Raw genomic sequence first — 27,681 nt, 5'->3', positions numbered from 1 at the left:
TCTACGTTCTTAGCTGAAATTGAAACTTGCTCTCTTCATCTTGCTTATCATTGCTAGGAGCAAAGATTCTGACTGTGACCCAATACTTGTGTAACCATTTTCCTTCAGCTGCATGGATTTAACAGACTGTTTCAGTTGCAGAAAAAAACTTCTGTTGGACAGCGCATGGTTTAGAAAGAACTTTACTTGGAGAGCTTCTGTTGAACTTTAGACAATGATTTCCTTGCATGGACCAAGGAAACTTTTCATAACTGTATGAAAAGAAATAGAATGAGACATAAAATATTTTTAATTTTAAGTGTAAAGCAGTGCTGCTGCTTTAAGTCAACTCAGTTTATTGTTTTCTAAAAGTATTTTTTTGCCTGCAAAAGCACTATCAAAAATGAGAGTACCGCAACACCCATACACGTTAATTGTAGCTATGCATAAATCTTCTTATGGTGAACTTGCCCTTTCTTTTAACTTTAAAGAGATTTTAGATATTTTAGTGCCACTTGTTCTTCAGCTTAGGCTTTTTTTCAAATTGATAACATAAAAACTTCTTTTTTTTTTTTTTTTCCTAGATTCCTGATCAGATGTTCTTCCACACTGACTATCGGCCGCTTATTCGAGACTCTAACAATTACGTCCTAGATGAACAGACTCAACAGGCTCCTCATCTCATGCCCCCTCCCTTCTTAGTAGATGTGGATGGAAACCCTCATCCAACAATGTATCAAAGATTGGTGCCAGGAAGAGAGAACTCTGCAGATGAACATTTGATTCCTCAACTTGGATATGTAGCAACAAGTAAGAACAGGATCACTAAAAGCCTACATCCAGAAGTCAGACTTACTGTAGTAATTCTGAATGGGAACAGAGTAGATATGCCATAGGTGATGTAAAAATGCCTTTGTTTTCTCACATGCTGTCATGTATTTATGTTCACTAAAGATGCTGAAAGGTCCCACAGTGAATACGATTTTGAACAAGCAAAAAGAAAAAAAATAGGTTGTTCAAATGAATGTCTTAATTCTTTTCTTTTCTGTGGGCACTGACATGCACAAACTGTGTTTGAGTTGTAGACTCTATAAATGTCTCATTTGGAATAAGCAATTGGAATAATTTCAAGACTGGTTTTCATTGAGTTCAGTTGTAGAACGTGTCTCACTGTGATGCGAACAGGGAGATTAAATAATTTGCTATAGTCCGTTAGTTTACTGAACGCATTCATTTTATTTGTATTACACTTGCAAGGTGATGGAGAAGTGGTTGAACAAGTTATAAGCCAGCAGACAGTTGATCAAGATGAACAAGGCTTGGAGCCCAGCATTCTTGATGGCGTGATTAGACAATTACAACTACAACAAGATCAAAGGACTGGAGCCGATCAAGAATCTGCTTCAAGTGGTCCACAAAGTAGGGAAGGAACACCTAGGGGAGGTTAGTACTTGCTGATAATTCTTAGGTAATTGTTCTGTCTCCATTTTTATTACGCTATGTGAAATATTTCAAACAGGTTTTAACTTTAATGTTTTTTGGGGGGACTAAGATTCCCATGAGATAGCGATATCGCTGCTACTCCTGTGATTAAATTACAGAACAAAGCCTTTTGCTTTTCCTTTTAAAGAGCATTAATTGTATTTTCTGTAGAGTGCTGCAAATTTAATAGTATTTGTAAAGTCCTCGAATAACATTTAGAAAAGCTACATTATTCTCCTCTAAAGTTTGCAAAATAAGTATTTTACCATTGTTCAGACTGAGTTCCCCTCTCCCTTCTTTACAGATTTAAACCAGACACTCTTCTGATCTGTGTCCCTGTAGTGTTAATTACATAAGCTCAGCTCCAGGAAAAGTGCTTTTTAGAACCTCCCTAGCCGCTGAGCTGCCTGAGATAGTTCAGAAAAACACCTCTGTCACATTTTACATCCTTTTATTGTATTAAAATAGTAGTAGAAACAACCATTTTAGAAGTATATGTGTAATCTCACTGTGTTTTCTACAGGACAAATAATTTCTTGAAGGTGATAACTAGTCATATACTTACAATTGTGGAGATAAGAATATGCAAAGTGTTAATTTTTTATCTTGTAGTAAGAAGAAAGAAAGTTCCAGTTCTATGTAGTCTGGAAAAAATGGGTTTTGTTTATATACTTTAGCTTTTAGAAGACCAAGTTTCGACATCCCGTCTCCTCCCAATATTGGTCTGCGACGTAGTGGGCAAGTTGAAGGTGTGCGTCAGATGCATCAGAATGCTCCACGAAGTCAAATGGCTACAGAGCGAGACCTTCAGGCTTGGAGACGGAGAGTTGTTGTACCAGAAATACCACCAAGCTTACTCAGGTATATAGGCAGCTTACTGGGCTACAGATACGACTAGAGAGAATGCATCATGTTGTTTTTTCTAAATCTAATGCTATTAGACTCAAGCTAAAGCAGATACATGGTACAAATTGAAATGGGTCAGTGTTACAGTCAGCTGTGCTTAAAAGCTTTTAATTGTAAAGTCCATCCTACAAGAATAAATGGAAGCTTTTCTAGTTTGAGAGAATGGTTCTCCCATATTTCAGTATTTTACATCATCCTGAAGGACAGCTAGATTACCTAGATTCTTGCTTTTTCCAAAATAAGGGATATAGGTTAAATTAATTTACATGAAAGAGTTTGGAGAGATTGTGCTATTGTGAGACTTCGTGGGGGTAATGTGTTATGACCAGAAGCAGGACTGAGCACTTGAAGTGCTAAAACAGTTAGCTGCTTTCAGAAGTACTATCAATATGCATCTGTGAAAAGGAGAATTAGAATTGATAGCTAAATATTTCTTTTTAATGATACAGTCATATGTGCTGCAACATCTCTGAAGTTTTTAAAAAGCTTTTCCAGTGTTGGGAGGTATGGGGTTGAAAGAGTTTATTATATTCTGATATTTGCAAGGAAGACTTTCTTAATATCCCTCTTCTTTGCTCTATCTGGAAATGAGGGGAAATATGTTATAGGTATTTGAGCAATAATAACGCCTGAAATTAATAATGTAATGGAATTAGGTGTTAGGGTTTTTTAGATAGATCCTTTAAAGAGAATGGATCATTTAACTTTTCAGCAGTGTCAAAACAGATGTTGAATTAGATTTTCGTTGCTTTCTTGTAGGAAGCAGGAAGAATATCAAATTGCAAAAGGGGAAGAAGAGATTGATTTTTATGCAAGAGAGAAGAAAACGTCATTTGAGTCATTGGAAAAGGTATGCAGCAGCTTCTAGGCAAATGGGCATTCTGTGCCCAGGGACAAGTCATCATTTAAAAAATGAAAGCAGGTATTTCTGAAAGTATGGTCTTAAAATTTCCTGCTGATTCAGCTTCCACTTATTGCAGGACAAGGTTTGATTTCTTTTTATGAATACCTAGAATTCTTGTTTCTTTCAGTCTTACCTCCTTCCATCTAAGGTATTTGGTAGTAATTTTTAAAGGCAGGCTTGATCTCAGGCCATTCTGGTTTTACTGCAGTTAAAATCTTAAAAAGAGTTGTTGCAGATCCATGCTGAAGTATTGAGGTGCAAGTGAGAATGTTCAAGGTCCTATATTTGAAGAATTATAGGTTATATTGCTATTCCTTTGTCATTTTACTTTAGATAAGTGTTTTGTGTATGGGGCAACTTTTTCAGACTTGCCCTGTTTTTTCATTATCTATTTTCTGAAAGAGATCCATAAGAAGGAAAAATTGGTTATTTTACTGTTTTTATAAGATAGTGTCCTGATTTGCTGTGGTTGCAATACAAAACAATTTGACGCAAGAATTCTACTGCATGATCCCTTTAACTGGAGGGCGTTGAGGATTTCTGGTCCTCTCAGAATTGCACCTTGTAGGCAGTTAATGTCTTGTTTCTGTAAATATTTTTATCAGGTAATGTGAATACACCTGTCGTAGTACTTTATAAAGAGCAATTTCTTAGAACAACTACTGAATCTTAAATTGGGAACAGCAAATTTAAAACTACTGGCTTACAGGAAAACTACTTCTTGTGAAAAGAAGTTTTGAGGTGATCAGTCTGTGATGTGATGAGGCCGTTTCAGTTTTTACATTCAGCAGTGCTTTTAGCCATCCTTTCACTCCCATAAAAGTTTACCACATAAATACTTTTGTGTAAATTCTTTTTTTCATTTCCTATATAAATTAGAGTGACTCTGAGTCTTCATTAATACGATCTAAGCGTAGACTGCATAGACGGAAATGTCCAAATTATCGAACACGGAATAACATTGAACAACTGCAATCTTCTGATGAGGAAAGAGAGAACTGCTTTGGCTTCATAGAGCAGGTAAGGTCTCTTCCATGTTCTGTATTTTGAACCTGAGTTCCTCAATAAGTGAAGTTTCATGTAAATGTACCTTTTCTCTCTTAAAACAAACAAGCAAACAAAAAAAACCCTCTTTTACCAGGGAAAGTATTTCTGTAGGCATTGTTATTGTTAGCACTTCTCAAACCTAGTTATCTGTTGCTTTAATAGTGGCCATCTTTCCTATCATTTTATAAATGGCTGAACTATTTTTGATGAGAATCTTCTAAAGCAAATCCACAGCCCAAGGCAAAAAACTGATGTACAGTGCTGAGGCTGGCTTAAAGTGAGGCTTGGATTTTAGATGTGTTTTGCTCTTTCTTGGCGAAAACCTTCCAGTTTTAGGTGTGTGCACAAATTTGGAAGTTTTAAAAGTTCTCGATAAAGCATTGTTACAGTCTGGTAAGGTGATCCTTCCACAGAGTCTGTTTATCCTGGGCAAGTCCTGGCTTGGGGTGAAACAGGACTTTGCTGTGGATAGGAGGAGTTTTTGACTTTTGTGTTACCAGATGCTGTAAATCAACGGCAGGACTGCTTGGACTACAGTTGTCTTGCCTTGCACACAGGGAAATAGTCTTAAACTGGGAAAGAGGGAAGAAGTGGAAGGAGTAGAGAAGGTCGGAGTTGTTGGACTAGTCACTTTGTTGAATAGTGAATAAAGTGGGGGATGTTCAGGAGATAAGATAATTTTGTAAGTAAGATGAAGACTGATATTCTTTGAAATGGACTCTGTTCTCTTAGCCTCTTAATAAACAATTCCTGTGTGTTTAAAAACAATGAATCACTTTAAATTTAATGAAAAGTTCAGGTTTTCCTCATTTTGGGAGTAAGGTAGAAGGGGAGCTGACAGGAGACTTCTGGCACCTGACAAATTCAAAGCACACGAAGTGCAAATAGGAGAGTTATGCACACTGTCCTGCTACATATACTTAAAATATTTTTGAAGAAGTGATAATCGATCTAATAAAACTAATGATACTGTAAGAAGCTGAGCTTTGCTGTAAATGGGGGGGGTTGTTTTGGTTTGTTGTTTTAATCCTGCAAAAGTAGGATAAAAGAAGAACTGACTTAGTGTGAGTATTGTCCATCCTGTACATTGTATGAACAGGACTTAGGGGGAAGACTGTTAGTTTTGTTACTCTGAAGATGACAAATAATCAGTTGGACTAATTCAAACGCTATTGAACTTGAAGTTGCAAGTTAAATGTTGTGGGTTTTTTTTTTTCCTTGACGACATATAGCTTGAGACATGAGCAATGTATTATCCTTAGTCATTTTAGTTATGGAAAATACATTGAAAACATGAAATTAATGCAAATAAATTGTTGAACAACAATCAGGAAATGACTTAAGGTATAATATATTTTGACGTATCTTGACTATTTAGTTTTGCATTTAAATATATGCATGAATACACCCAGTTAGTACTTGGTCAATCAGTTGATACTAAAATCGGAAAAATCACCTGAATCTAACTTGCATAACTAACGGGGAAAAAAAAAATGATAGAAGTGCTGCTCCTGTAACAGAATGTACCCATGTTGTGTGTAGAGGGGAGATGTGATAGTTTTTCTTGATTTGCAGTCTTTAAATTCTTCCTTTGCATTCTAGTGAGCTAGATTTTATTGTGTACTTTACATGACCTAATTACAGTGTCGTGACTCTGGAATTTGAAGGAATCAAAATTGCCTGCCACTTTGTTCTGCTAAATGGTGTGAACTTATTCTTGGACTAGAAAAAAATAGAACTGTCATATGGTAGGGGGATAGAAGTGTGGCTCTCTGAAGAATGGCTGCAGCAGGTGGATCCACATGTGGCTAGTAACATGTGAGTGAATATACAGAAGTTAATGATTAATGGTGCACTCCTGAGGTTAATAGAGTAAGTTGAAATCAGGTACAAAAAAAGAACTACTTTAATTTCCATTTTAACAACTCTTTAACCAGATTTCTTCTGAACTTGATAATATGCAGACATAAATGAAGAATGTGTTTTATGTTTTAAACCCTTAGAACATGAGCTATGAGGAAGTTTTGGATTGATTCTGTATATTTTTAAATTCAGGAAGCTGAAGAAAGTGAGGGCTCTGGCTCATCTGACGAAGAGGAAGAGTGGAGAAGTGACAAGAAAAGCAACAGTAACAGTTCTAGGTAAAAGCAAATAAAGCAAGCTCAGCTTTTACTGTAACGAGTTGTACTTGACTTTTGGCAAGTTAAAAGTTGTATGGAAGTTATATTCTGCTTTGTATGTAATAATATTTTGTAGGGTGCTGTACTGACACATTGCATTGTTACTCAGTGTTCCATTTCCCCAAACCAATTCTGTCTTCTAATGTAGTTTCAAATCCTTTTGCTTTTTTGCTAGATGGCAAGGAGAAAGAAGATAGTCTAGAGTGGCTTTTTTATACTGTGTTTTGTTCTGTTGGGTTTTTGACAGGTGGGGGTTTTTGTTTGGTTTTGGATTTTTTTTGTTGTTTTTTTTTAATAACACAGCACCAGTTGCTTGCTTTTACAAAAATGATTAAAAAAACCCCCTTAATTTTGATAAGTTTATAATTTTATTTAGAAATGAAGTTTATAGATAACTTTTTAATCAATTTACTATACAATTCTTTATAGAACTCTATAGTAGTAGAACTAAAAAATAGAGAGAGAGAAAAAAAAAGCAAATGCGTACCTGTGAGATTTGTATAACTGTCTTTAAAGAATTTAAGTAGTATTTGTCTAGTGTGTTCTTTAGGGAGGGCTTTTAACTAGTCCTGAATTTCATTGCACAAGTTTCTTGAATAAAATCACTGATTTTAGAATTTGCCAAACTTGAATTTTTTTAAAAAACATGCTTTGAATTACTGTGTTCCCAAAAAATTATGTTAAACATCAAGTGAAGTAATTGTTACAACAGGTCAAGGTAATTGTAGTTCTTTTGATAGTGCTTTCAATGGCGATCTTTATCGGCAGATGTTTGCCAAAGAATTTAGGATTCTGAAATACTGACAACTTGGTTCTATGTTTGTATTTTCCCTGACCTCATCCGCTATGAACAGTGATTCTTCAAGTAGATACTCTGACTGGATTGCTGATGCAGGAATTAACCTACGACCGCCTGTATGGACTTCTCGACGGAAAGCTGTCAGATACTACAGTACTTCAGAAGATGAAGTATCACCAGAGAAATCATCTCCTCCAAAGAGAAGAAGAAGAAAAAGGAGAAAAAAACCCAAACCAAAAAAGCAGGAGGAGGTATACAGTTAATTTATCCTACTCACTCTTTAATAAATTTCTCTCTTAGATTTTTAGACTTCTTCACTGGAAACTGTTAAAGTAATTGTTATTGCCATTGGACAAGGATATTGGTATCGCTACATACAGTGTATCCTTTATTAATTTGTGACCGTTCGAAATGCAAGATATCTGTGGATTTGTATGGAGAATCTGCATTCCAAATGAAATAATTTTCACTTTTCAAATAAAAAGGGGTCTCAAGGTTGCCAGTATCAAAGGCAAAATGTGATTATTAAATAACAGTACAGAATATTAGACTGAAACCCTGTTAAACTGTCTGGTTCTAAGTAATGTATCTTTTTGAAAACTTAGGAGACATAGTCACTGTGTTTATGGTGGCCATTTATACTTGAATTTTTAATTTTTTTAAAAGTTACAATATTTACTCTTTTTAAGTCAGTTACTTTAATTATCCTTTTAAGTTTAAATAGGTGTTATTTGCTGTTTTCTATCATAAAGGGGCAAACAATTTATTTTTTTTTAATGTTTGGGGTAATTTTGATATGTTTTCTCTCCATCCTTTCGCTTTCTTCCAAGTCTTCTCAAAATTATGTTTTTGGAACTGTTCTAATATGTGTATTTACTGTACAATATCTCATGATTTTTCATGTTCAAATAGTTTCTTGCAGCTTGATAAGATTTTTAATTGGGCACTGAAATTGCCATCTAAATTATAAAACTTTATTTCTCTTAAGACCTGCATAATACTAATCTTGCTCACTCAGATCTCCATGTAGGAGAGGAATGCTTGGTGTTAGTACTGCAAATAAAGTTACAACTCGAGCAAAGTCTTGGAGGAATTTCAGTAATAAGTTTTGGAAATGTACATTGGTCTTTTATAAGTTAAGCTTTTGTCTGCCAAATTAAAATGGAATGAGTTGTTTTGATGTCATCTAACCAATATTTCCATTATGTCTCATTTTGCTTTCTCTTAAATGTGAAGGCGAATGCTCCAACACAACCAGTAAACTTGGAATTGTCATATGATTGTCACCCTCCTGTCTGGATAACAGACACAGCTCTTCGAAGATCCCCTTTTGTTCCTCAGATGGGTGATGAGGTAGGAATATTGATTAAAATCTTTAAATGCTTATATTAACTAACATTATTATGGTTACTAAATATAGGAAAACATTTACTGTTTGGGGTTTTTGGTTTTGTTTTTTTTTTTAGGTAATATACTTCCGACAAGGACATGAAGCTTACATTGAAGCAGTTAGAAGAAATAATATTTATGAACTGAATCCACACAAGGAGCCATGGAGAAAAGCAGTCCTTAGGGTAGGTCTGCACTGAAGATACAGTGGGTTCAATACTAGTAGTCTATGAATGAAGACTTGTATTACGCTGTTTGCAAAACTTTGATTTGTGAGGTTGTGCCATTTCCCATAATGTTTCTTTATGGAAACAATAGGGAAAGTGTCTTCAAATACTAGAGTATCTTCAGAGTTACCTGGGGGAAGCTGCGATATAAATAGCTGTGTTAAAATTGTCAAGTCTGACAGATGTCTTCCATTGAAATCCCAAATACAGTTTCAATATTTTTGGCTTTTTGCATGTGGGTACAATCTATGTGCTTGTTTAACTAACACTGAATAATAGTTCTGTGCATAGTCCAGAAGGTGATACTTGCCAAAACTGAAACTGCTTATTCTTACCTGTAGGATCAGGAATTGGTAAAAATTGTTGGAATTAGATATGAAGTTGGTCCTCCCACATTGTGTTGCCTCAAGCTTGCCTTTATAGATCATGCCACCGGAAAACATACAGACAAATCATTTTCCATCAGGTAAGCGCATGTGTATTTTTCTGAGAAGAATTTAAAAATACATTTCTTTTTAAGCTTCTTCCTAAAGACCTGAGGTGCACACATGAAAGGAATTTTTTTTTTTTTTATCATCTAGATACCATGATATGCCAGATGTTATCGACTTCCTTATATTACGTCAGTTCTATGATGAAGCACGGCAAACGAACTGGCAAGCTTGTAAGTGTGTTTTCTAAGTATTTGACTAAAAGATTTTGAAATCAAAAATTTATCCTTGGCTAATTGCTGAATATGCTAGATGCTGCTTGCTTGTAACTTCAGAGGGCTCTCTGGTAGGTAAGGTCCCTTTGCCCATTAGAAATTTGAGCCTACTAGTTGCGGTACTAAGCATTTTGGAGCGATTACCATAGATCTAAGATACGATTTCAAAACATATAATGAGACTCTAAGTGTTCCCTTTTCTTATTTTATAGCTAAGTAGTAAACTTACTTAGATTTTAACAGTTGTATTTTTTTTACATAATAATCTGTTGCTTCTTTTATTGAATATCAGTGGGTTTAGCACTTTGAACTGAAATACATTGAGCAAAAGTTTTTCTAATCGCCTGTAGAAGCAGCATAGTTGAATAACTTTTCTTAGTAGAATATTTGAGGAGACTCTTTTTGCTCTAGCTGATAGGTTCCGATCCATTATTGATGATGCATGGTGGTTTGGAACAGTGTTGGGTCAAGAACCGTATCAGCCTCAATATCCAGATAGTCACTTTCAGTGTTACAGTGTTAAGTAAGTATAAAAAGATTTTACTCTTCTAATGTTAGTGGGTTGTCTCTTACATAGCTGACTTATTAGTATGAGAATGTATAAATTGTTCAAATGATTTTACTGGTTGTATTATCACTTCTTAGTGGTTTCAAGTTGCTAATCTAGCACAACGTGAATGTCTAATAACTTGTGACAACTTTTTAGTGAATGGTAATATGGTAAAAGAAGTTAATGACCTCTTTCACATTTGCGAATCATTTTCTGTCATTACTAGTGCTGAATCTCTTCCAAGAAGCAAGCAATGCAGTTTCCAGTATACGTTAATTATTATTCTTCTTTGATAGTTGGTTTTAGATGGGACATTCTGAATCTCTTCTGTTGTTGCCAACGTCATGATCCTTGTGCTTCGAGTTCTCGCACTTCTGTCTTTCACATTATAGCCCACAGGAGCAAGTATACATATAAGATGATCTCATGATATCAATTGAGACTCCTGTAGAGGACGTTTCCAAACGTTGCTCTCTTCATGCTTGACACATGAATGTGAAGACAGAACTTGAGTCTCTTCACTGCCTAGTGGTATTCTGCCACTTTCCCTATTGTGTAGATCCCACTTGCAATTTCGCCTTTTGATTTCCTCTTTGGGTAATACTTAGCTAGATAACTGGCAGGTAATGTAACCCTGTGTTACCTGTAACACACAAATCCCTTTGACCAGTCTACTTGTCAGGAGATAATATCAAGTGCATTGTTCAAAAGATGGCAAATTGAGCAAATCAAGGGTATTGGAGCAGCAAAAAGTAACTGCTTAAACAGGAAAGGCCAGGAACATCTGAGTCAAACTGGTAACAAGATAGTTGGACTCATACCTTCTTTGCCAAGGTGGGTTCTGAAAAGTAACTCCCTACTATCCCCCCCCATGATGGTTTGAAGTTAGTGGTGCTCCTGTGCACCTTCTTTCATACCGACAAAGAGGTCCTTCACACAAAGGAGAAGAAAGGTGAACAAAGATAACTCTGGACCTCAGTGTTCAGAATCGGGATGTTGTCCTTGTCCTGCCCTGTCCAAGTTGTCTGGGATGGTTCTGGGATCTTGCTTGCTTTGGATTACCCCAGAAGGGGAGGACTGACTGTAAGGAGAATAATTGGTGAATATGTAATATTTCTATTTCTGTCATCACCAGAGATTCTTTCAATATTTTTTTTTATTTTACGCCAGAAACAACCTTTGAAAGTTGTCTTCAAAACACTCAGTGGTGGAGAGTGTGGGAAACCACATTCAAATGAGATGAAGGGGAGTAATTGCCATGTAACTTAATTGAAAGTCTTGTCGGTAACCAGGTTGTCACACACTTAAGTATCACCTCGAATTGTCACCATCACAGTTGTATAGATAATAAATAAGTAGAAGATATGCAAATGGAATATTTTGTTATTGACCAGACAAAAATAGGTATTTGTGTGGAAGCAGCTTTATATATTATTAAGTTGCATTACCTGGAGCTTAAGCAGAACTAAATGGGACTTAAGCTGTACTAAACTGTATTGAGAGTCTTTCATGCAATATTATGAGGTAGTTTATGAATACCAATGAGTTTTGAAGTATTGTACATTAACTGGGGAGGAGAACTGAAGAGACGAACCTTCAGAACTGTGTTAGGTCATGAACATCAAACAGGCTGAATGTGGGTGGATCCAAGTTTTCCTAAGTTGATGGATATCCAAAATAATGGAGAGATGCTCTTGCCTGAGCACAGTTTTAGTTACAAAATATTACGAGGATGATCATCTCAATTTTCAGTTTGAGATAAATACACAGGAGGTATTAGACCAAATATCTTAAGTTTATTAAGCCATAAGAAGTAGATGGCATTCACCCAGGCGTTTGAAGAACTCTGGTATGAAACAAGTGGCAAAGTGGCAAACTGCCTTATGGTTAGACTCTGCACTAGAGGACTGGCAGATTGCTGTTGTAACTCCTGCCAAGAGAAAAGGGTCTGGAGGGAAATTGGTGAACTGTAGGCTGATATATTTGACTTCAGTTTGTGGTATGTGCCTATAATAATACTACTATTGAGCTTAAGGATAAACCCAGCTGTAGGAAAGAGCCAGCGCTGCATCTGTACAGGGAAGTTCTGCCTTTCTACCCCTTTTGAAGTTCTATGACTTTGTTAGGAAATGTATGAATAAAGTCGACAGTGGGCTGCATATATTTGGATTTTTTTTAAGAAGCCCTTGACAGGATTTCTCTTCAAGAGAGGTTAAAGAAAATAAGATGACATAGGGTTGGAGCAAATATGTCTATGTGTTGAAAATTGGTTGAAGGATAGGGTGCAAAGGAGTGGTTCTTAGCAATTGTATTTCAGGCTGGAGTAGTGGGCTCCCCCAGGAATTGGTGCTGGGACCAGCTTTACCCAGGGTCCTTCTAAGCCTCCCGGAGGTCACGCACAATGAAATATCCAAGGTCTCTAAATATCACAAGCCATTTCAGGTAGTAGTCGAGTATCACCCTAAAGGTGAGGTCTTCCAGAAGGACCTCATAAAACGGACTGGGTAAAAAGGTGCCAGATAGTTTTCAGTGCAGGTGTATGTCAGGTAGGACATCTGAGGGAACAATGGTCTTATTTATGCTTACATGATATTGAGCTCATTAGTAGATTCAGCTGAAGACAGAAATGTTGTGGTAGTCATTGCCAGATCTCAAAACATCAGCTGCGTATGCAGTGGCAGCTACAAAAACCAGCAAGGTGTTGGCCACCATCAGAAAGGATATCAGGGACAAAACAGTATTGCTCACCGCTTTCTAGCACTGTGGTGTGCCGATGTCTTGATGCATTTTGGGTCTCGGCATCTAATGAAGGTGTAATGACCTTGGGAAAGGTACAGAGAAGGACAACTAAAATGATTAAGAGTATGTACCAGATGCTTTGTGGGTTAAGACTGAAAGTGACACTTCAGATGGAGATGGATGAAAGGGATGTGTTCATAGTTCACAAAATCATGAAGGTGATGGGCAAGATCAATAGAGAATTACTATTCACCAAATTCTGTAATGACAGAACTAGAGGTGCATGTTGAAATCTGTAGGGGATTTGTTTAAAAGGGTTTGGATTTGATTTTTTTGACATTGGGGGTAGTGAACTTTGGAAACACGTTAACACAGGAGGCTTTGGAAACAGTATTAGCAGGTTCAAAAAGGTATTAGAAACATGCCTAGAAGAATACAACGATCATGAATGCTGGAAGTACGAGTAGAATGGACTTGTACCAGGATCATACAGTCTCCATAAATAGCATCTCCCAAGAATAGTTTCAAAGACACAAATTACTGGTCTAGCTGGACCAGTAAGATGTTAAGAAAAGCCCAACTGGATCAGCTTATCTTTGAAATACCAAAATTTCTTGATGTTTTTCGTGTTAAAAACATGTGAAAATCTGCCCAAATGTAGTAGGATTTGGAGAGATCTCAAAATTATATTCATACTTAGTAGTTCAGTATCAGAGCGAATATACAGATACACTATCAATATATCAACTGTGTTTGCCTTTGCTTCCTCTTTGTCCTTACTTAACTTTAGTTTCTTAGTTTTATATTTACTCTTTGTCTTAATATAGTATGCCTTATAAAATGAAATGTTAATATACCAAATACCTCACTTACTCTTCCTTTCTCTGAAACGTTCCACGGACTTGCACAGCTACTGTTATGGTTGGCAAAAAAATCCTCTCTTCTGTGTGTTTTTTCTCCTATCTTCCCCTTGATGTTGTTATCTCATTTTTCCAAGTGTATGGCTTATTTTTCTTCTGCAACTTCTTGATACAGGCTTCGTAAAATTGATTTTTATATTGGGTAAGTTGGATATAGCCAAAATCAGGAGCACAATTTAAATTTGAAATTCATTATGAAGAATGTTTCCTTTTTGCACGGTGATAGCTGATTACTAGCTAATGCTTTTGTTTATATGCGTGTTTATACAGTATATTTTCTTAATACCTAAAAATAGCTGTGATTTAAATATACTTATAGCACTGATTTAAATATGCTTGGAGGGAATACTTCTGAGTCAAGATAACTTTAAATTTTTATTTTTTTTTAACTTGGTGAATCAGATGGGACAACGGTGAAGTTGAAAAGCTTAGCCCATGGGACATGGAACCAGTTCCTGATAATGGTAGGTAGAATCTCACTTAATAAAACAGTTTAATGTGCTTCTCCCTCCTCCCTGTTCCTTTGCTTCATGCAGGTAGTGGACTTTAGATGATTTCTGTCTTTCTTGTGACTCTTGCCACTGAGTTGTCTGAGTACAGTATCCATTGTGCATGTCTACTTAACAGATGGAACTGATATGGTAATAGTTGTCCTATGAATTACAGAGAATGTCAGCAGGGTGTTTTTGTGCGTTTAAAGACTGTCTTGCATCAGATTTGGTGAAATACCTTGAATATACCTGTATTTTACCTTCGTGTCTTCCAGAGGAATTTTGAAGGAAATATTTAAATACATAGCTCTGGCTTATGCAATAAAACCTGCTACTTCCAAATGTCAAGTTTCAAAAACATCTCAAGTTTCAAAAAAACCAAGTTTGTTGTAATACATTGTAGTATAAGGGGATGGGGGAAGAATGTGTATAAAATAATTTTCAGTCAGCAAATCCTTACTGTATATACTTTAAAACCAGCAATTTATGAATTTTGCTGGTCAAATCCAAATTAACCATAAATGAAACTGTTGGATTCCTGGTTTACTCAATTCAGTTTTCCAGTGCTTATCAGTACCAGCTGGGGTGAGGGAGGAAAGTTTGTGAAATACTGAAAGAGTATTACTGAATAAGCTGTCAAAAAGGTACTAATTTTCTTAATACCCTTTGCTAGGAGTTGGCTTGTTTCCCAGTCACCAGAAAGGCTTATGCTATGTTTTTTTTCTTTAATACGAGTATACTCTACACATGTGGATGTTCTCAGTAGCCACCTGACTGTCTAATCTTCAAAGTGTTAGCTGGCTGCTTCGATCATATTTTGTGATGACAAATTCTGCAAAGCAGTCTGAAGTCAAAATCTGAAATTGAAATCTTTATACGTTTTAGTTTATAGAAAACAAGTAATCAGCAGGATTTTGGTTGCACACACACGCACGCAGGTGTAATTGAAAATTCCATTTTCTCATCACCAACATCTGTCTCCTAGCATACAGAAGCTTTTCTTATTCATCGTGAACTGGTTAATGCTACTCATGTATGTCACTGAGGGACAGTGTTAGAGGCTCAGAAGTCTTACATGTGAACTTAAGTGAAGATTAATTTTGTTAACAGAACAAATTGTAGCAATTTCTTCTGAGCTGCATACTATGGTTTATGTTCCTATTTGTATCAGTGTTTTAGTTATCACTTCTTCCTCCTGTGGATTGACATACAAAGGGTAGTGTTCTCAACCACTTAAGTTTGATAGTGTAAAGGGACTAGGATTCTTGAAATTGCTACACTGGCAGTGTAATGACAGAGACATCCTACAGATGCTAATTTAAGTGTGGATAGTACTATATGCGTAAGTCATCACTTACTGGCTATACCAGAGGCAAACTGTAACTTCTTTCTTTGATCTGGTAAGTTGTTACTCTGCTGTCTTAAGAGCTTAAGGTTTGATTGATCTGAGGAGCTATGACTTCACCATAGGAAAACTGGGAAGGGACACCCAAAAAAAAAAAAAAAAAAGCTAAAAGCTAGTGTGTCTTTTGTGGGCAAGGTCAAAGAATTGAGAAGAACATCCTCTGCACAGGTCAACGATAAGTACCACAGCAGCCATGAGGCTAGAGGAAAAACAAAAATTGTCTGAAGACAATCTGGAACTCCTTATTTTCTACCTTTCTTTCCAGGCAGAAAGTGGCACTCTGTAGGGAAGTAAAGCTCTTAGAGAAAGGTTTTGTGCATTTCTAGAAAGCATTGTTATGTTAACAACATAGTATAAAACAGGGGTCTCCTTTGCTTTCTCTTCCTTTTTTCAGTTGAACGACTTAGAGATCAAATTGAAATTGTACCTTGTGTTTGCCACTTCTCTCAAAATATTTCTTCTTAATTCAGTTTACTAAGATAGAGGCATGTGAGTAGAACAGCACTGAAGTTGCACTAACTAGCAGGTCACAGCTTTTGTTACCTTTCATATCCTGTAAGCATAAGTTTTGTCTCATGATTATCAAGATACAGTATCAGATACCAAACTTTTGTCTGGTCAGGGACAATGCTGTCAAGACCAGGAAAAGCTGGTGGGTATGGACCTGAAAGTTCAGTTTTCAGTGGCCTGCTTACTAAACCACTATTGGTGTGGACTGGCTGTTGTATATATTAACTGGCTGTACCCGTACTGCAAGCACTGCAACCCTCCTTCTGGGGGTTCAGCTTCCTGTGACCTGTTTACTCCTGAAGATTAGACCATATGGTCATACTGTGTATATATGTTTATAAAAAACATGCCAGGAGTTGTGACGGGTCTTCTATGTCACATGTACCAGCGTGCTGCAAAGAACACAAAGTAGAGGTCTTTACATGCTTGTTGAGAAGGACAGAGTTTGGTTTGGTTTGGTTTGGTCTGTCATTCTGCTTTAGTTTTTACTCCTGCAGAAGAAAATCCCTCTTAAGCGCTTATGCAATGGGCCACCAGATACCATGTTGAGTTCTTGATACAACCCTATGTAAGTGTAGAAGCGTTACTTGCTGCTTTCTCTTAGTGTTGGCTTTAGGAAGTTTGGTTGCAGAATTTTTTGCAGCTCGAAGATGAGTTAGAAAGATCATTGAAGTGAGTAACCTCTGCCCTTTCAGCTTTTCATAGCACCTTTTTGTATTTTAGCTGTTTGTTTCTTGAAGAACTGCTTGATCTTTAGTACTTTTTCAGTGGATAACAAATAGTATTAGGGCTCTGTCAATGCAATAATGAACAGAGAATTAGAAATGACTTTGAGTTATTAAGACTAACCCTGTTCAACTGAAGGAAAAAATAGTCCTTTTTGTAAACATAGAAGATCCCCCACTAAAGTTCATGTTTTTTTGTCTACAGTAGTGGTAGCTGAAATATATTTTAGAATTTGCATACAACATATTCATCAATTATAGTCATCGTAACAGTGACAAGGACCCTATCCTCTTTCTTGCCTTCATTTTTAATGGACAGACTTTTGGATGCTAATGGAAGTCTTACTCTTAGTTTCCAGCTGTAAGCCTGCATGCTTTATACTGTTAAATGTATCTGCTAATAAAAAATAATTTATCTGCTAATTCCAGTCGTCCCAATCAGTTCAAAGAAGTGATCTTGCCTACCCACAATGTCTGATCAGGAACCTTCACATGCTTGTTCCTTTTCAAGTGCTGAAATGAAATGAGGAACTTAGCCTTTCAAAAACAATGAAAGTGCAGAAACTGCAGATGTACTAAAAAAGAAATCTGTGGAGTTGAGGGGGAGAGATATCCAGGGATAACACATTATCTACTCAGGCATTCTGCATTGGCCAGATTGCATTAGTCTTTAAAAGTGTGACTCTTTCCACAGAAACATAAACCACAGTTTTGTTTTTCTGTTAGTTCTTAACTGCTTTGAAAGGATTAATCCGCCATGTTCAAAACAAGTATTTTTAGAAATATCCAAAAGATCACAGTTGTTAATACCAGGAAGGATGTCACAAAGTATATTGCCTATCTTGCACATGTTTAAAGGTTGGGGTACAGATTGACTCATTAAACTAAGGTATGATCCTGTGAAGTTTAGGGCATGCGTTTAAAACAAAAGCATGTAACAACTCTTCTGAGTTTAAGTGCTCTTTTAAGTCTAGTGCTTAGATGAAGAGAGGAGAGAGTCTTCTGGCAATTCAGAACTGCAGAAAAGGCAAATAAAGGCTATCTTTGCTGTTGTGTGCATTTTGTGCACTTTTCCCCATAGTCTTAGCATCATACTCCACTTTAAGGCAAGAATTTTTTGTCAGTTATGAGCATATGAGTGTTTAATAAGCGTGAGTACTTAAGTTTCTTGTTTTGTGTTCTCACTTCTTACCCTTTCCTCTTTATTCTTCAGTTGATCAGCCTGAAGAATTAGGAGCGAGTGTTTCTGTGACTTTTGAAGAGATGGAGAAGCTACTGTACAGACCCCAGGAAGGGGAATGGGGGATGAGATCTCGTGATGAGGCGTGTGAACGGATTATCAGTGGTATTGATCAGCTTCTGACTCTTGGTGAGCATGTAATCTAAGCTTTAGGTACTTTTCTGCTAATGTTGCATTTATAAACAGATCCCTGGAATATCCATGGCATCCTTTAAAAATTCCCTATGATAAAGTACTGTAAATGTTCATACATTTTTATGGGCAGTACTTCCTGTTTGTCTGTACTGATATTTTTGTATTTTTATATATCATTGATTTTATCAAGAATAATTATACATAGCAGTTGAATACCTGGCTCAGTTGTCATATGCATACAAGCCTTGAAATAGTTTAATTAATCTTGCTGTTGCTTCACAGACATTTCAGCAGCTTTTGCTGGTCCTGTTGACCTGTGTACATATCCCAAGTACTGTACCGTGATTGCTTATCCAACAGACCTGAACACTATTCGGACAAGACTGGCTAACCGATTTTACAGGTTAGTACCAGCAGTAGAAACGGGAGAATGTGGCCTTGAATTTGTCCGTTGTGATAAGATCTAAACTTTTAGTAAGGAGAGCAATTAATTCTTTTTATAAACATTCTGAAAACTGGTAGTCCAGTACCTGAATTCAGCTTTAGTAGTGTTTTGTAGCAGGACTTTCATGCTTGACAACTGCAACATTATATTCATTTTTATTAAGTTTTTTAGTTCTTAAGCAAATTGATTTCAGCCTATATTGGTACTGTTTTCAGAGTTACAATACATACTGACATTCTTTCTTTGAGAAGTTTACTATTCGAAATTAATAGATATTTAAAAAAAAGAATTGAAGTTACTTCAGTGCTGAAGACTTAATTCAGATTTTGAAGTGGTGTACCTCAGTTACTTTGAACTTGAAGAGGATTAAGCTCTTCAGTGCTTATTACTTTCAGAAATGGGCATAAACACAGAGGTGAAATGTTAAATATTACTACCAACATTTTAAATTACAAAAACTTCTGATAGAGAAAGAGGGAAGAAGCTGTAGTGATGATAAAGTTCTGATTTGCTGGATGTGCTGGATATTTTAGAGCTATGGATAAATTTAAGGGTGTTCATCTGGACTTATGTCTGTAAATATAGTGAAGAGACATTAATAGTTGTTTTCCTCCTACATAAGACTGAAATAATGCCTTGGGTAATAGTTTGAAATTCTGTAGGTGAAGAGCTGCAGACTTGGGGTATGTCTGCTTCACAATTATAAAGAATTGGAAAAATGAATGACAAAAATGAGATTACATAGTTGTGCTAGCTGATTTCTATCAAGTTACCATTTTAATTTGTAGCAGTTTCTACAAATCTGTTGTCTTACAGAGGGTACTGCTTTGACTGGTCAGGTGGCCTCAAAGCAAGGTATTTGAGGGAAGACAGAAAAGAATATCATAGCTGAGATGTCTTCAAAAATGTAGTTAGACTAAGCTTCTTGTCACTCTGTTTTTTTTTATTTGCTTGTGCCTTGTGTTTATTAAAAATTACAAGATACTACACAACTTGTGTTCCATTTGACAGGGCTTTGTGACGAGCAACTTCTGATGTTTCCAGAATAAATGTTGTAGTTTACAGTCGTGGTTAAATAGTACATTTTTTCCTCTCCTCTTGAATAATGTCAAATGTAAGCTTTTTAAAAAATGCATGCGTTTTTAACGCATCCAGGGAATCCACAATCCTCGGTATTATTTCAGTGATATTTTATAATTTATGGTAACAAGTGCTAGTGCTTACTTGTCTAGTTGTATGAACTGAATTTTATGAATGAATCCAAAGTGTACTAGAATTGCACAAACTTTCTGAAGATGAATTAGCAATGATGAGCTGTAAAATGAGTGAGCAAAGATGTGCATTGTTGGTTTTGCTTCCTTGAATGAGTGTGTGTCTGTGTGTGTGTATATGTGTACATACACACATACTTCAGTTTTCCATGTCAGTGAAAAGTTTGAGATTGGTCTAATGAGACTTAAAACAAAGGACATCTCTCTTAATCTAATGTGGACAGAAAATTATGAAGATACAGTTTTTGCGGTTTTGAAACTTTTCAACTTAACATTAAAGGTGTGTTGTTTTTTTTGTTTGTTTGTTTGTTTGCGTTTTTTTTTAAATTTTAAGGAGAATCTCTGCATTGGTTTGGGAAGTAAGATATATTGAAAGCAATGCTAGGACCTTCAATGAACCTGGGAGTGCTATTGCTAGAGCTGCAAAAAAGATCACTACCCAGCTCTTAAAGTTTATCAAGTAAGTGGCATTTTAATCTAAATAGTGTTTGAGTACTCATGCTCTTAAACAGTGGGAGAGTATAAGCATCTTAAATCCCTTTGCTGTGAATCCTGCTTTCTTTTGATTTCTTACTGTTTTTCAATACACTGCAGGACAGAGGTATAATTCTTCTTGAATATTATCTTAACTGGGGAAATACTTAAATGTTCAGAATAGAGACATTTTAACCTTTTCCGTTAGTAGCGTTCTCTGGTATTTATAGTGTCAAAATGTCAGTTGACGTGAAAGTAGCTCAACCTATAAAGCTCTATGCTGTGTAGCACATGTGTACAAGTTCCCGTTGCAGCTTGTCTGACTTGGTTCAGTTGAGGGGTTTATTTTGGACGAAGCTAGCATTGGCACTCTTCCTGCAGGTAGATGAGGTGTGAAGGCCACGCTCAAGTCCCTGATGCTAATTTCACCCTCCTTCCCTCACTTCTTCTGAAATACATAGCACAGCATTTTTTTGGACGTAACATTGCTTTGTTAATATTATAATCATCTTAAGATTTTTATATTTCATTTAATTCTTAGTTACTGTCTTCCAGTTTATGTGTAGCTTTTGGTTGTGGCTGGGTTTAATCTAGGAAATGATAGCTGTTTTTGCTGTTTCAGTAACAGAGATTTAATTGCATTACAGTGATGAGGACTGTACAAACATTTTTGAACTATGTAGCACAACTGATGATGAACAAGGTTGTCTTGATACTGATCTGGTAAGCTTTTTTTGAGGATAATTCCAATAATATATGGTGGAAAGAAGATACCACCAGCCTTCAAATATTTATGTTAAAATTGCTCAATGATTTTTATAGAGATGTTTGTGTGTATCTGTACATTTACATAGCTAATATAAATATGGAACATATTATGAATGTGGGGAATGATGTGAGGAGATGCTTTATTAAAATAATTTTGAGTTGTCAATATTCGTTAAGAAGTATAACAAATACGCATTTTGTACTATGTGTGCCATCAGCTAGAACAATTCTGTGGTTTTTGAGTGGCACTGTATTTCTGAAGCATGTTAATATGCGTTAATGTAGCATAAATATTTCAAGAGTGCATGAATAGCTATCTTGCATTGTATTTTTAATTATATGCATCTGGTTATTTCTAAGGTCAAAATTGTCATTCATATAGTCATAAATGCTAAAAGCTGACAAGTTGTCTAACTATTGCAGTGATAACTTCGATTTCTTTATATACCACGATATGAATAATGCCTCAGATTTGCATGCCTCATTGAGTATTTAATAAAGTGTATTTATCTTAAATCTGATAGAGGTAAATGTGCTCTGTTGTTATGCAGTGAATGCTATCTGCAGTGCTGTATGTTTATTAATAGTATACCCAAAACTGCCCAAACTGATGTCTGTCTCAAATTTAGATTTCTAGTTTGGCATTTACTAACAAGACTTCATAAAGTTGCAAAGTAGCTGCTCGCCCTTGCAGGTTAAGATGTAGGGAAGAAATTACATTGAGTAATTTTAAATTTTTATCTCACTACTTCAGCATCACCTTAGTACTTCCAATTGTGAGGTTTTTCTTTTTATCAAAAATAGGTTGATCACAAGATGACTTTTCCTAAACTTAGGTCAAGCAAAAATCAGAAAGTTTTCTGACTTTAATTATCAGTGAATTGAATTACTGATAATCTTTATTCATTGGGGTTCAAAGCTGATGGGTATCTTCTCATTGCAGTTTCTGATGGTGTTTTTTCCTTCGTATTAAGGACAAGAGTTGGAGTCAGGAATCTGTAGTGGTGGTATCTAGGATCCTTGCTTTCCAAGTCTATCAAAGGCTATGTTGTATTTTTTGATATTCTCATCTTCTGTCTTATTGAGAGAAATTAGAATAAAAATCTGTTTTTACCACAGTATCAAATCTAGTGACACTTTAGCACCCATTACCTATTTTTTTCATACATAATTTTTAAGATGCTTGATCTTATTTTGTGCAGGATGATGAAAAATGTCTTCCGAAAACATCATATAGAAGAAGAAAAGTGAGTTGGCTACTCTTTATCATATATACTCAAATCAGGTCTGGCAGGAAAATTTGGTTAACAAACTGTATTGAAATTCTGTGGGAGTGGTGCTTGGTTTTATAACAATCATAGAACAGAATTTTCCAGTGGTATTATGGAAGTAAAAGCTTTGCTTAAATAGATCTTTGTTGTTTTAATGCTTCTATACTTGTTCTGTATAGTTGTCTAGGAAAATCTTACGAGTTTGATACCAGTGCTGTTCATTGTCACAATTTTTTCTGTTACCTATATGATACTGAAATAAAAGCATTATTCAGATGACATGCTTGGAAAAAAAAATATATATATTTTGAGTGATGCATATTATTCAAATCTTTTGAAAATAATTTGGTATCAGAAGGTATATTTTTGTGTGCTGTAGTTATTTAGTATAAAAAATACCTTGAAAGATAGTAAAAGAAAATTGTATGATGTATTGAAGTTTATTAATAAAGATAAGGAAAAAATCTGCTACTAGTATAGTACCCTTTTTATTATAAAACAGTATGTTTGGAAGTGCATTTTTCTGCTACAGAAATAATTCAGACATTGCCAGGTTTAGTTTTTGTTCCTACATTTCAATAATGCTTTTTTCTAACTTTTTTCCCAAGGGACGGGGCTTAAAAAAAGGAAAAAATGTGAAAAATGGCTATGATGAAAACTGTTGGAAGAAGCAGTGTATGGAACTGCTGAATTTAATTTTCCAATGTGAAGATTCTGAACCTTTCAGGCAACCGGTTGATTTGGATCAGTATCCCGTAAGTTGATCTTATTAACCTTGTGAGGTGTAAATATTATTTGTTTTTTTTCTCTTAGCATTTGGTACCATAAGAAGATCTCCATATTGCTCTTGGAGCTGCTTGTTCACGTTATGGCTTTAGTCCCGAACCATTGAAAGAAATTTGCTTTGCCATGTACTTAGAACTACGAGCTCTATGCTCTACTGCATCAAGATAACATCCATCAAAATATTAACACAGAACGCAAAACAATTGTAGAGCCATGATGGTGTCTCTGAACATCCTGATTTGTTACATATGGTTTGAAACCACTCACAATCTTTTTTTGCTTGCTTTCTTACTGTCCCTTGTAGCGAAATAATTTTAGATAAATCTACATGTTCTTAATTAAAACTAGTTTCTTGAGGGACAATCTGCAAAACCTGTTTACTTGAGCCTGAGCTATGAACTTGATTCGTTCCTTCTCTTTCTCTTAGCTGTTCATGGTATTCTTGCTAACTCTTTGGTCTCTCTTTGTCTAAAAATCCAACAAACTTTCAAGGAAAAAACTTCTTAACCAGCATGCCATTGTTTTACTATGGACTTCACATCTTAAGTTTGAGTCTCACTTCAGCTTTTAAAAGCATCCTGAGGTTCTCTAAAAGTCATTAACAGGAGAGAAAGATAGAGGTGTGTTGTTTTGTGGTTTTTTGTTTTTTTTTTTTAAACAGATCAGTTTATTTCTCGTGGTAAAATGTGTCAGGGAAAGGCTTACATGACAATTCACAGCAGTCTTATTTCTCATTTTGATTAACGATAAAAACATTGACTTGCATGTTACTGTTACTGGGTAGTTTTTATGGAGGAAACTCAGGAGAATTGAAACTTGCAATCTGCATGTGCAAGCATGTTACATTGTATCAACTCTTGATCATTCAGAAATTCTGAAGATGAACTTGAAAATGAGAAAGAATTTGTATGGGATAATGTAGTGGAGACTTTAAATCAACTAATCTCAGCAAAAGTGTTGCTGTCTGCTGTGATAGGTGCTTCTGTTTTCAGCTGATGGTGAAGATAATCTGTGGTCATCTTAGCTACCCTTAAATTATAGAAATAAAATTCAAAGGTGTTGTTTTTCCTTTGTACCTTCCTGAATCTTTTTTTCTTATGTTTTATCTAGGATTACAGAGATATTATAGACACTCCGATGGACTTTGGTACAGTGAAAGAAACTCTGGAAGCTGGAAATTACGACACTCCAATGGAACTGTGCAAAGATATAAGACTAATATTTAGTAATGCAAAATCTTATACTCCAAACAAAAGGTCAAAGGTAGCTGTCAATATTGGGGGGTTTATGTTTGTCTTAATGAAATGAGGTGTTATTTTGGAATTAGTTTATCAGTACTTCTGATAAAGCTGCTGGTTGCATAGATAGTGGGGAGAAGTATGACAAAAATATTTAATGTGTTCATTTCTTGTTTATCTAGTGTTACATAGGGTTGTGTGCTGTGCTTTTTCTACTTCTTTTCTGTACAGTTTTTAATTTTAGAAATGTTATTCTTGGCTGAAAAGTTCTGTTTTTAATATAAGCCACTTCCTTACGTAGATTTATAGTATGACCTTGAGATTGTCAGCACTGTTTGAAGAGAAAATAAGAAGAATTGTTTCAGATTTCAAAAATGGTCAGAAACAGAATGAAAAACTACGAAAAAAACAGAGGTCTACTAGAAGATTTCATAATCAAAGCTCGGTGCAGCATCCTACCAAAATGCTCAGGTAACCAAATTATGAAGATGTAGAGCTATATCAGAGCTGACTAATATTCATATTGACTGTCACATTTAGTTTATGAAGAAGAGAAAATGGTTAGCTAACTCCAGTGAGGCTTTTTATAATTACTTCTCTCACAATAGGAAAGACACAAAAAAAAGCGGGTTTTTTTATACTATAAAACTGGCTGTGAAACAGTGAAGGGACTGGAAGAGTAGAGAAGGTTGGGGTTTTTGCTTTTGTTGTTTTTTTGTTTGGTTTTTTAAAAAAAATATTTCAGTCAGAAAATCAGTATTTAATCTGACTGAAATAATGAGGAATGAAACAAAGATTTACTTGCTGTATATATTATGTGTTTTATCACATACAGAAGAAAGTCATGTGAAATTTATAGAAATTTTCACTTACTGTAGCCATGATTAACTCTTATATTCTTAATTTGCATATGGGATGAAGTGAGATAAAAAAGCTAAACATGGGAAATCATTGAAACTGAGCTTATATCTTTCTGCTACTGTCCAGCCATTCTTCTCTGGCAGTGAAAGGATAGGAATAAGAGTTTTAAGAAAAAAAAATAAAATCTAAGAATACATTTTCTGCCATGTTTGGCTTTCTTCTCTTAAAATATCAGTGGATTACTGCTACATTTCCAAATTCTATTATGCATGTATGTTGGATTACGCTACAGGCATACCTGGCAATGACCTTTAAGCTTTACTGGGAGTATTCCTCGCATTTTCATTTCTTCGCAGAGAAATAAAGAAACACACATCAGGATAGGCAGAAATTTTCCTTTGAAACAACACTTCTGCTCATATCTGAAGAATAGTATGTGACTTGTTTACAAGTCAGCGGTGCTCAGCAGGGCTGAGGTTTGGGACTATTTGGGAGAGTGTTTGGATAGCAAAAAGCATATACATCTTGTGCACCTAGATGTATATCAAAAAATCTGTGACTGTAAGGAAGCAACTGACAAAATAGTTCTAAATGTGAAAAGAAGTGACTTATTAGGACTGCGTGTAGGACTCTAGCATGTATAGTAAGGAAGAATTGAATCGGTGAGTTTCTCTACAAAGACACATTTTATTTTAGACAGTAAACTTTCTCTAAAGATACACCTTCTTTGTGTCTTTGGAACTCAGTTTGTTGTGGAATGATGTTAGTATGCATAGCACTTAGTTTGAGGCTTATGTGCAATTAGCAAGAGACTGGGAATTCAACAGAGATTGAGGCTGCTGTTGCAATTTCCTGGTAAACAGTAAGAGGACATTGCTGTCGAGAAGGCATTTCGGTATTAGCTTCTTTGTTTCTCAGAGCAGAGAAGGAATGTCTCCTCTTGTATAATTTCACTAGGAGTGTAGGCTGTTGTTTTAATGAAAGTACTTAATGCTTATGCTGGTCAAAGTTAAAATTGTCCCACACCATGTTAGCTCACAAATTGAACTACTCTTCCATAAATCTAAAATCGTGTGGCATACGATTAGTTATGGTTTCAGAGAGAAGTGTTGTTAAAATTCACATTTGTCATTATTTCTCATAGTTTTACAATCCGTGTTGCTTTTACTTCTTTCCCCTTTCACTAGAAATTTGAAGCAGAAACCATTAAAGTCTCAGGCAAAAATTGAATCTGAGCAGGAAGATTCTTTTACTCGACCTACCTCAAGCAGAGCCGCCTGTGTTGCAAGCCATAAAACGAATGCTAGCAATTACAACCATAGTTCCTCCGGTGAATCCTCTGATTCTGCATGCCTGGCATCTTTTGAAAAGAATGGAAAAGCTAGATCCACAACACTAACCAATTGTTCTGCATTATCATCAGGTCAGAAATGGAATCTCTTTCAGATGAGGATTTTCATCTTCATCTTATCTATGAATTGCCCACTAATGTTTCTTTTCCTTGTTAATCACCATAATCATCATGCAATTGCATTCTAAGTTGTTAAATGAGGTTTGCATTTTTAACGTGAAATTCTTTTAGATGATTTCTATGGAGTTTGTTTTTTGTGTAATACAGAATTTTGTGTATTTAATGAAGTTTGGACACTTACTACATTATTGAATGTTATAAAAAGATCTGTGTACAAAACGTAGAAATTTCCGCTTTAAAATCCCATAGAATGCGGTACGTTTACTTAATGTTTATCAATGAAAAAGCTTGCACCTAAGCTATATACAATATATGCACCTAAGCGGAAATAGAATAGTTTGCTTCTTAGAGGTAGAGCTGTCTTGGTTGTATATCCATTTTGCAGTCAAGTGGATGGTGGGTTTTTTGCAGCTTTTATATGAGGATTCACAACAAAGCTGAATTGAGTAAGTTTGATAAGAAAAAGTTGACCTGCTAACTACATGGTCACTAGATGCTCTTAAGTCTTACCATAGAATAATAGAATTTCTTCATTTCAAGCAGCTGTTCTGGGAAAGTGATTGTAGTGAATGGATGTCTCTTATTTGAGAGGAAAATGTAGTATATTTGGTAAATGGTACTATATAAAACACAGGTTATACACTCATAGATGTTACATAAAAATTGTCATCCAGAATTAGCTAATGACGAAAGTTCCCTGAGACATAAAAACCCTCCTGTCTTTTCCTTCTTCCCCTATACCTCACCTTGACAGAAATTCCC

General features: G+C 35.6%; 1 protein-coding gene across 1 annotated transcript in view; it reads left to right on the top strand.

The window, feature by feature from the left end:
- The window catches only part of BRWD1 (bromodomain and WD repeat domain containing 1), a gene marked incomplete at its 3' end in the record, with an annotated part of 48,440 nt that overhangs the window by 18,695 nt on the left and 2,064 nt on the right, over positions 1-27,681 (top strand). Inside the window, exons 15-36 of the mRNA XM_009697203.1 lie at positions 564-789; positions 1,237-1,422; positions 2,139-2,322; positions 3,127-3,217; positions 4,151-4,291; positions 6,374-6,459; positions 7,353-7,548; positions 8,534-8,650; positions 8,764-8,871; positions 9,255-9,379; positions 9,495-9,577; positions 10,031-10,142; positions 14,231-14,292; positions 18,173-18,328; positions 18,617-18,737; positions 20,385-20,510; positions 21,172-21,247; positions 22,495-22,539; positions 23,172-23,318; positions 24,460-24,612; positions 24,889-25,058; positions 26,636-26,871. Of these exons, the coding sequence (XP_009695505.1) occupies positions 564-789; positions 1,237-1,422; positions 2,139-2,322; positions 3,127-3,217; positions 4,151-4,291; positions 6,374-6,459; positions 7,353-7,548; positions 8,534-8,650; positions 8,764-8,871; positions 9,255-9,379; positions 9,495-9,577; positions 10,031-10,142; positions 14,231-14,292; positions 18,173-18,328; positions 18,617-18,737; positions 20,385-20,510; positions 21,172-21,247; positions 22,495-22,539; positions 23,172-23,318; positions 24,460-24,612; positions 24,889-25,058; positions 26,636-26,871 (2,947 nt within the window). The remainder of the gene's footprint in view (positions 1-563; positions 790-1,236; positions 1,423-2,138; positions 2,323-3,126; positions 3,218-4,150; positions 4,292-6,373; positions 6,460-7,352; positions 7,549-8,533; positions 8,651-8,763; positions 8,872-9,254; positions 9,380-9,494; positions 9,578-10,030; positions 10,143-14,230; positions 14,293-18,172; positions 18,329-18,616; positions 18,738-20,384; positions 20,511-21,171; positions 21,248-22,494; positions 22,540-23,171; positions 23,319-24,459; positions 24,613-24,888; positions 25,059-26,635; positions 26,872-27,681) is intronic.

Source organism: Cariama cristata, unplaced genomic scaffold (assembly GCF_000690535.1).
Source record: "Cariama cristata isolate BGI_N322 unplaced genomic scaffold, ASM69053v1 scaffold43413, whole genome shotgun sequence".
NCBI lineage: Eukaryota > Metazoa > Chordata > Aves > Cariamiformes > Cariamidae > Cariama > Cariama cristata.
The sequence above is the reverse complement of the archived record's forward strand: the minus strand, read 5'-3'. Positions and strand labels throughout refer to the sequence as shown.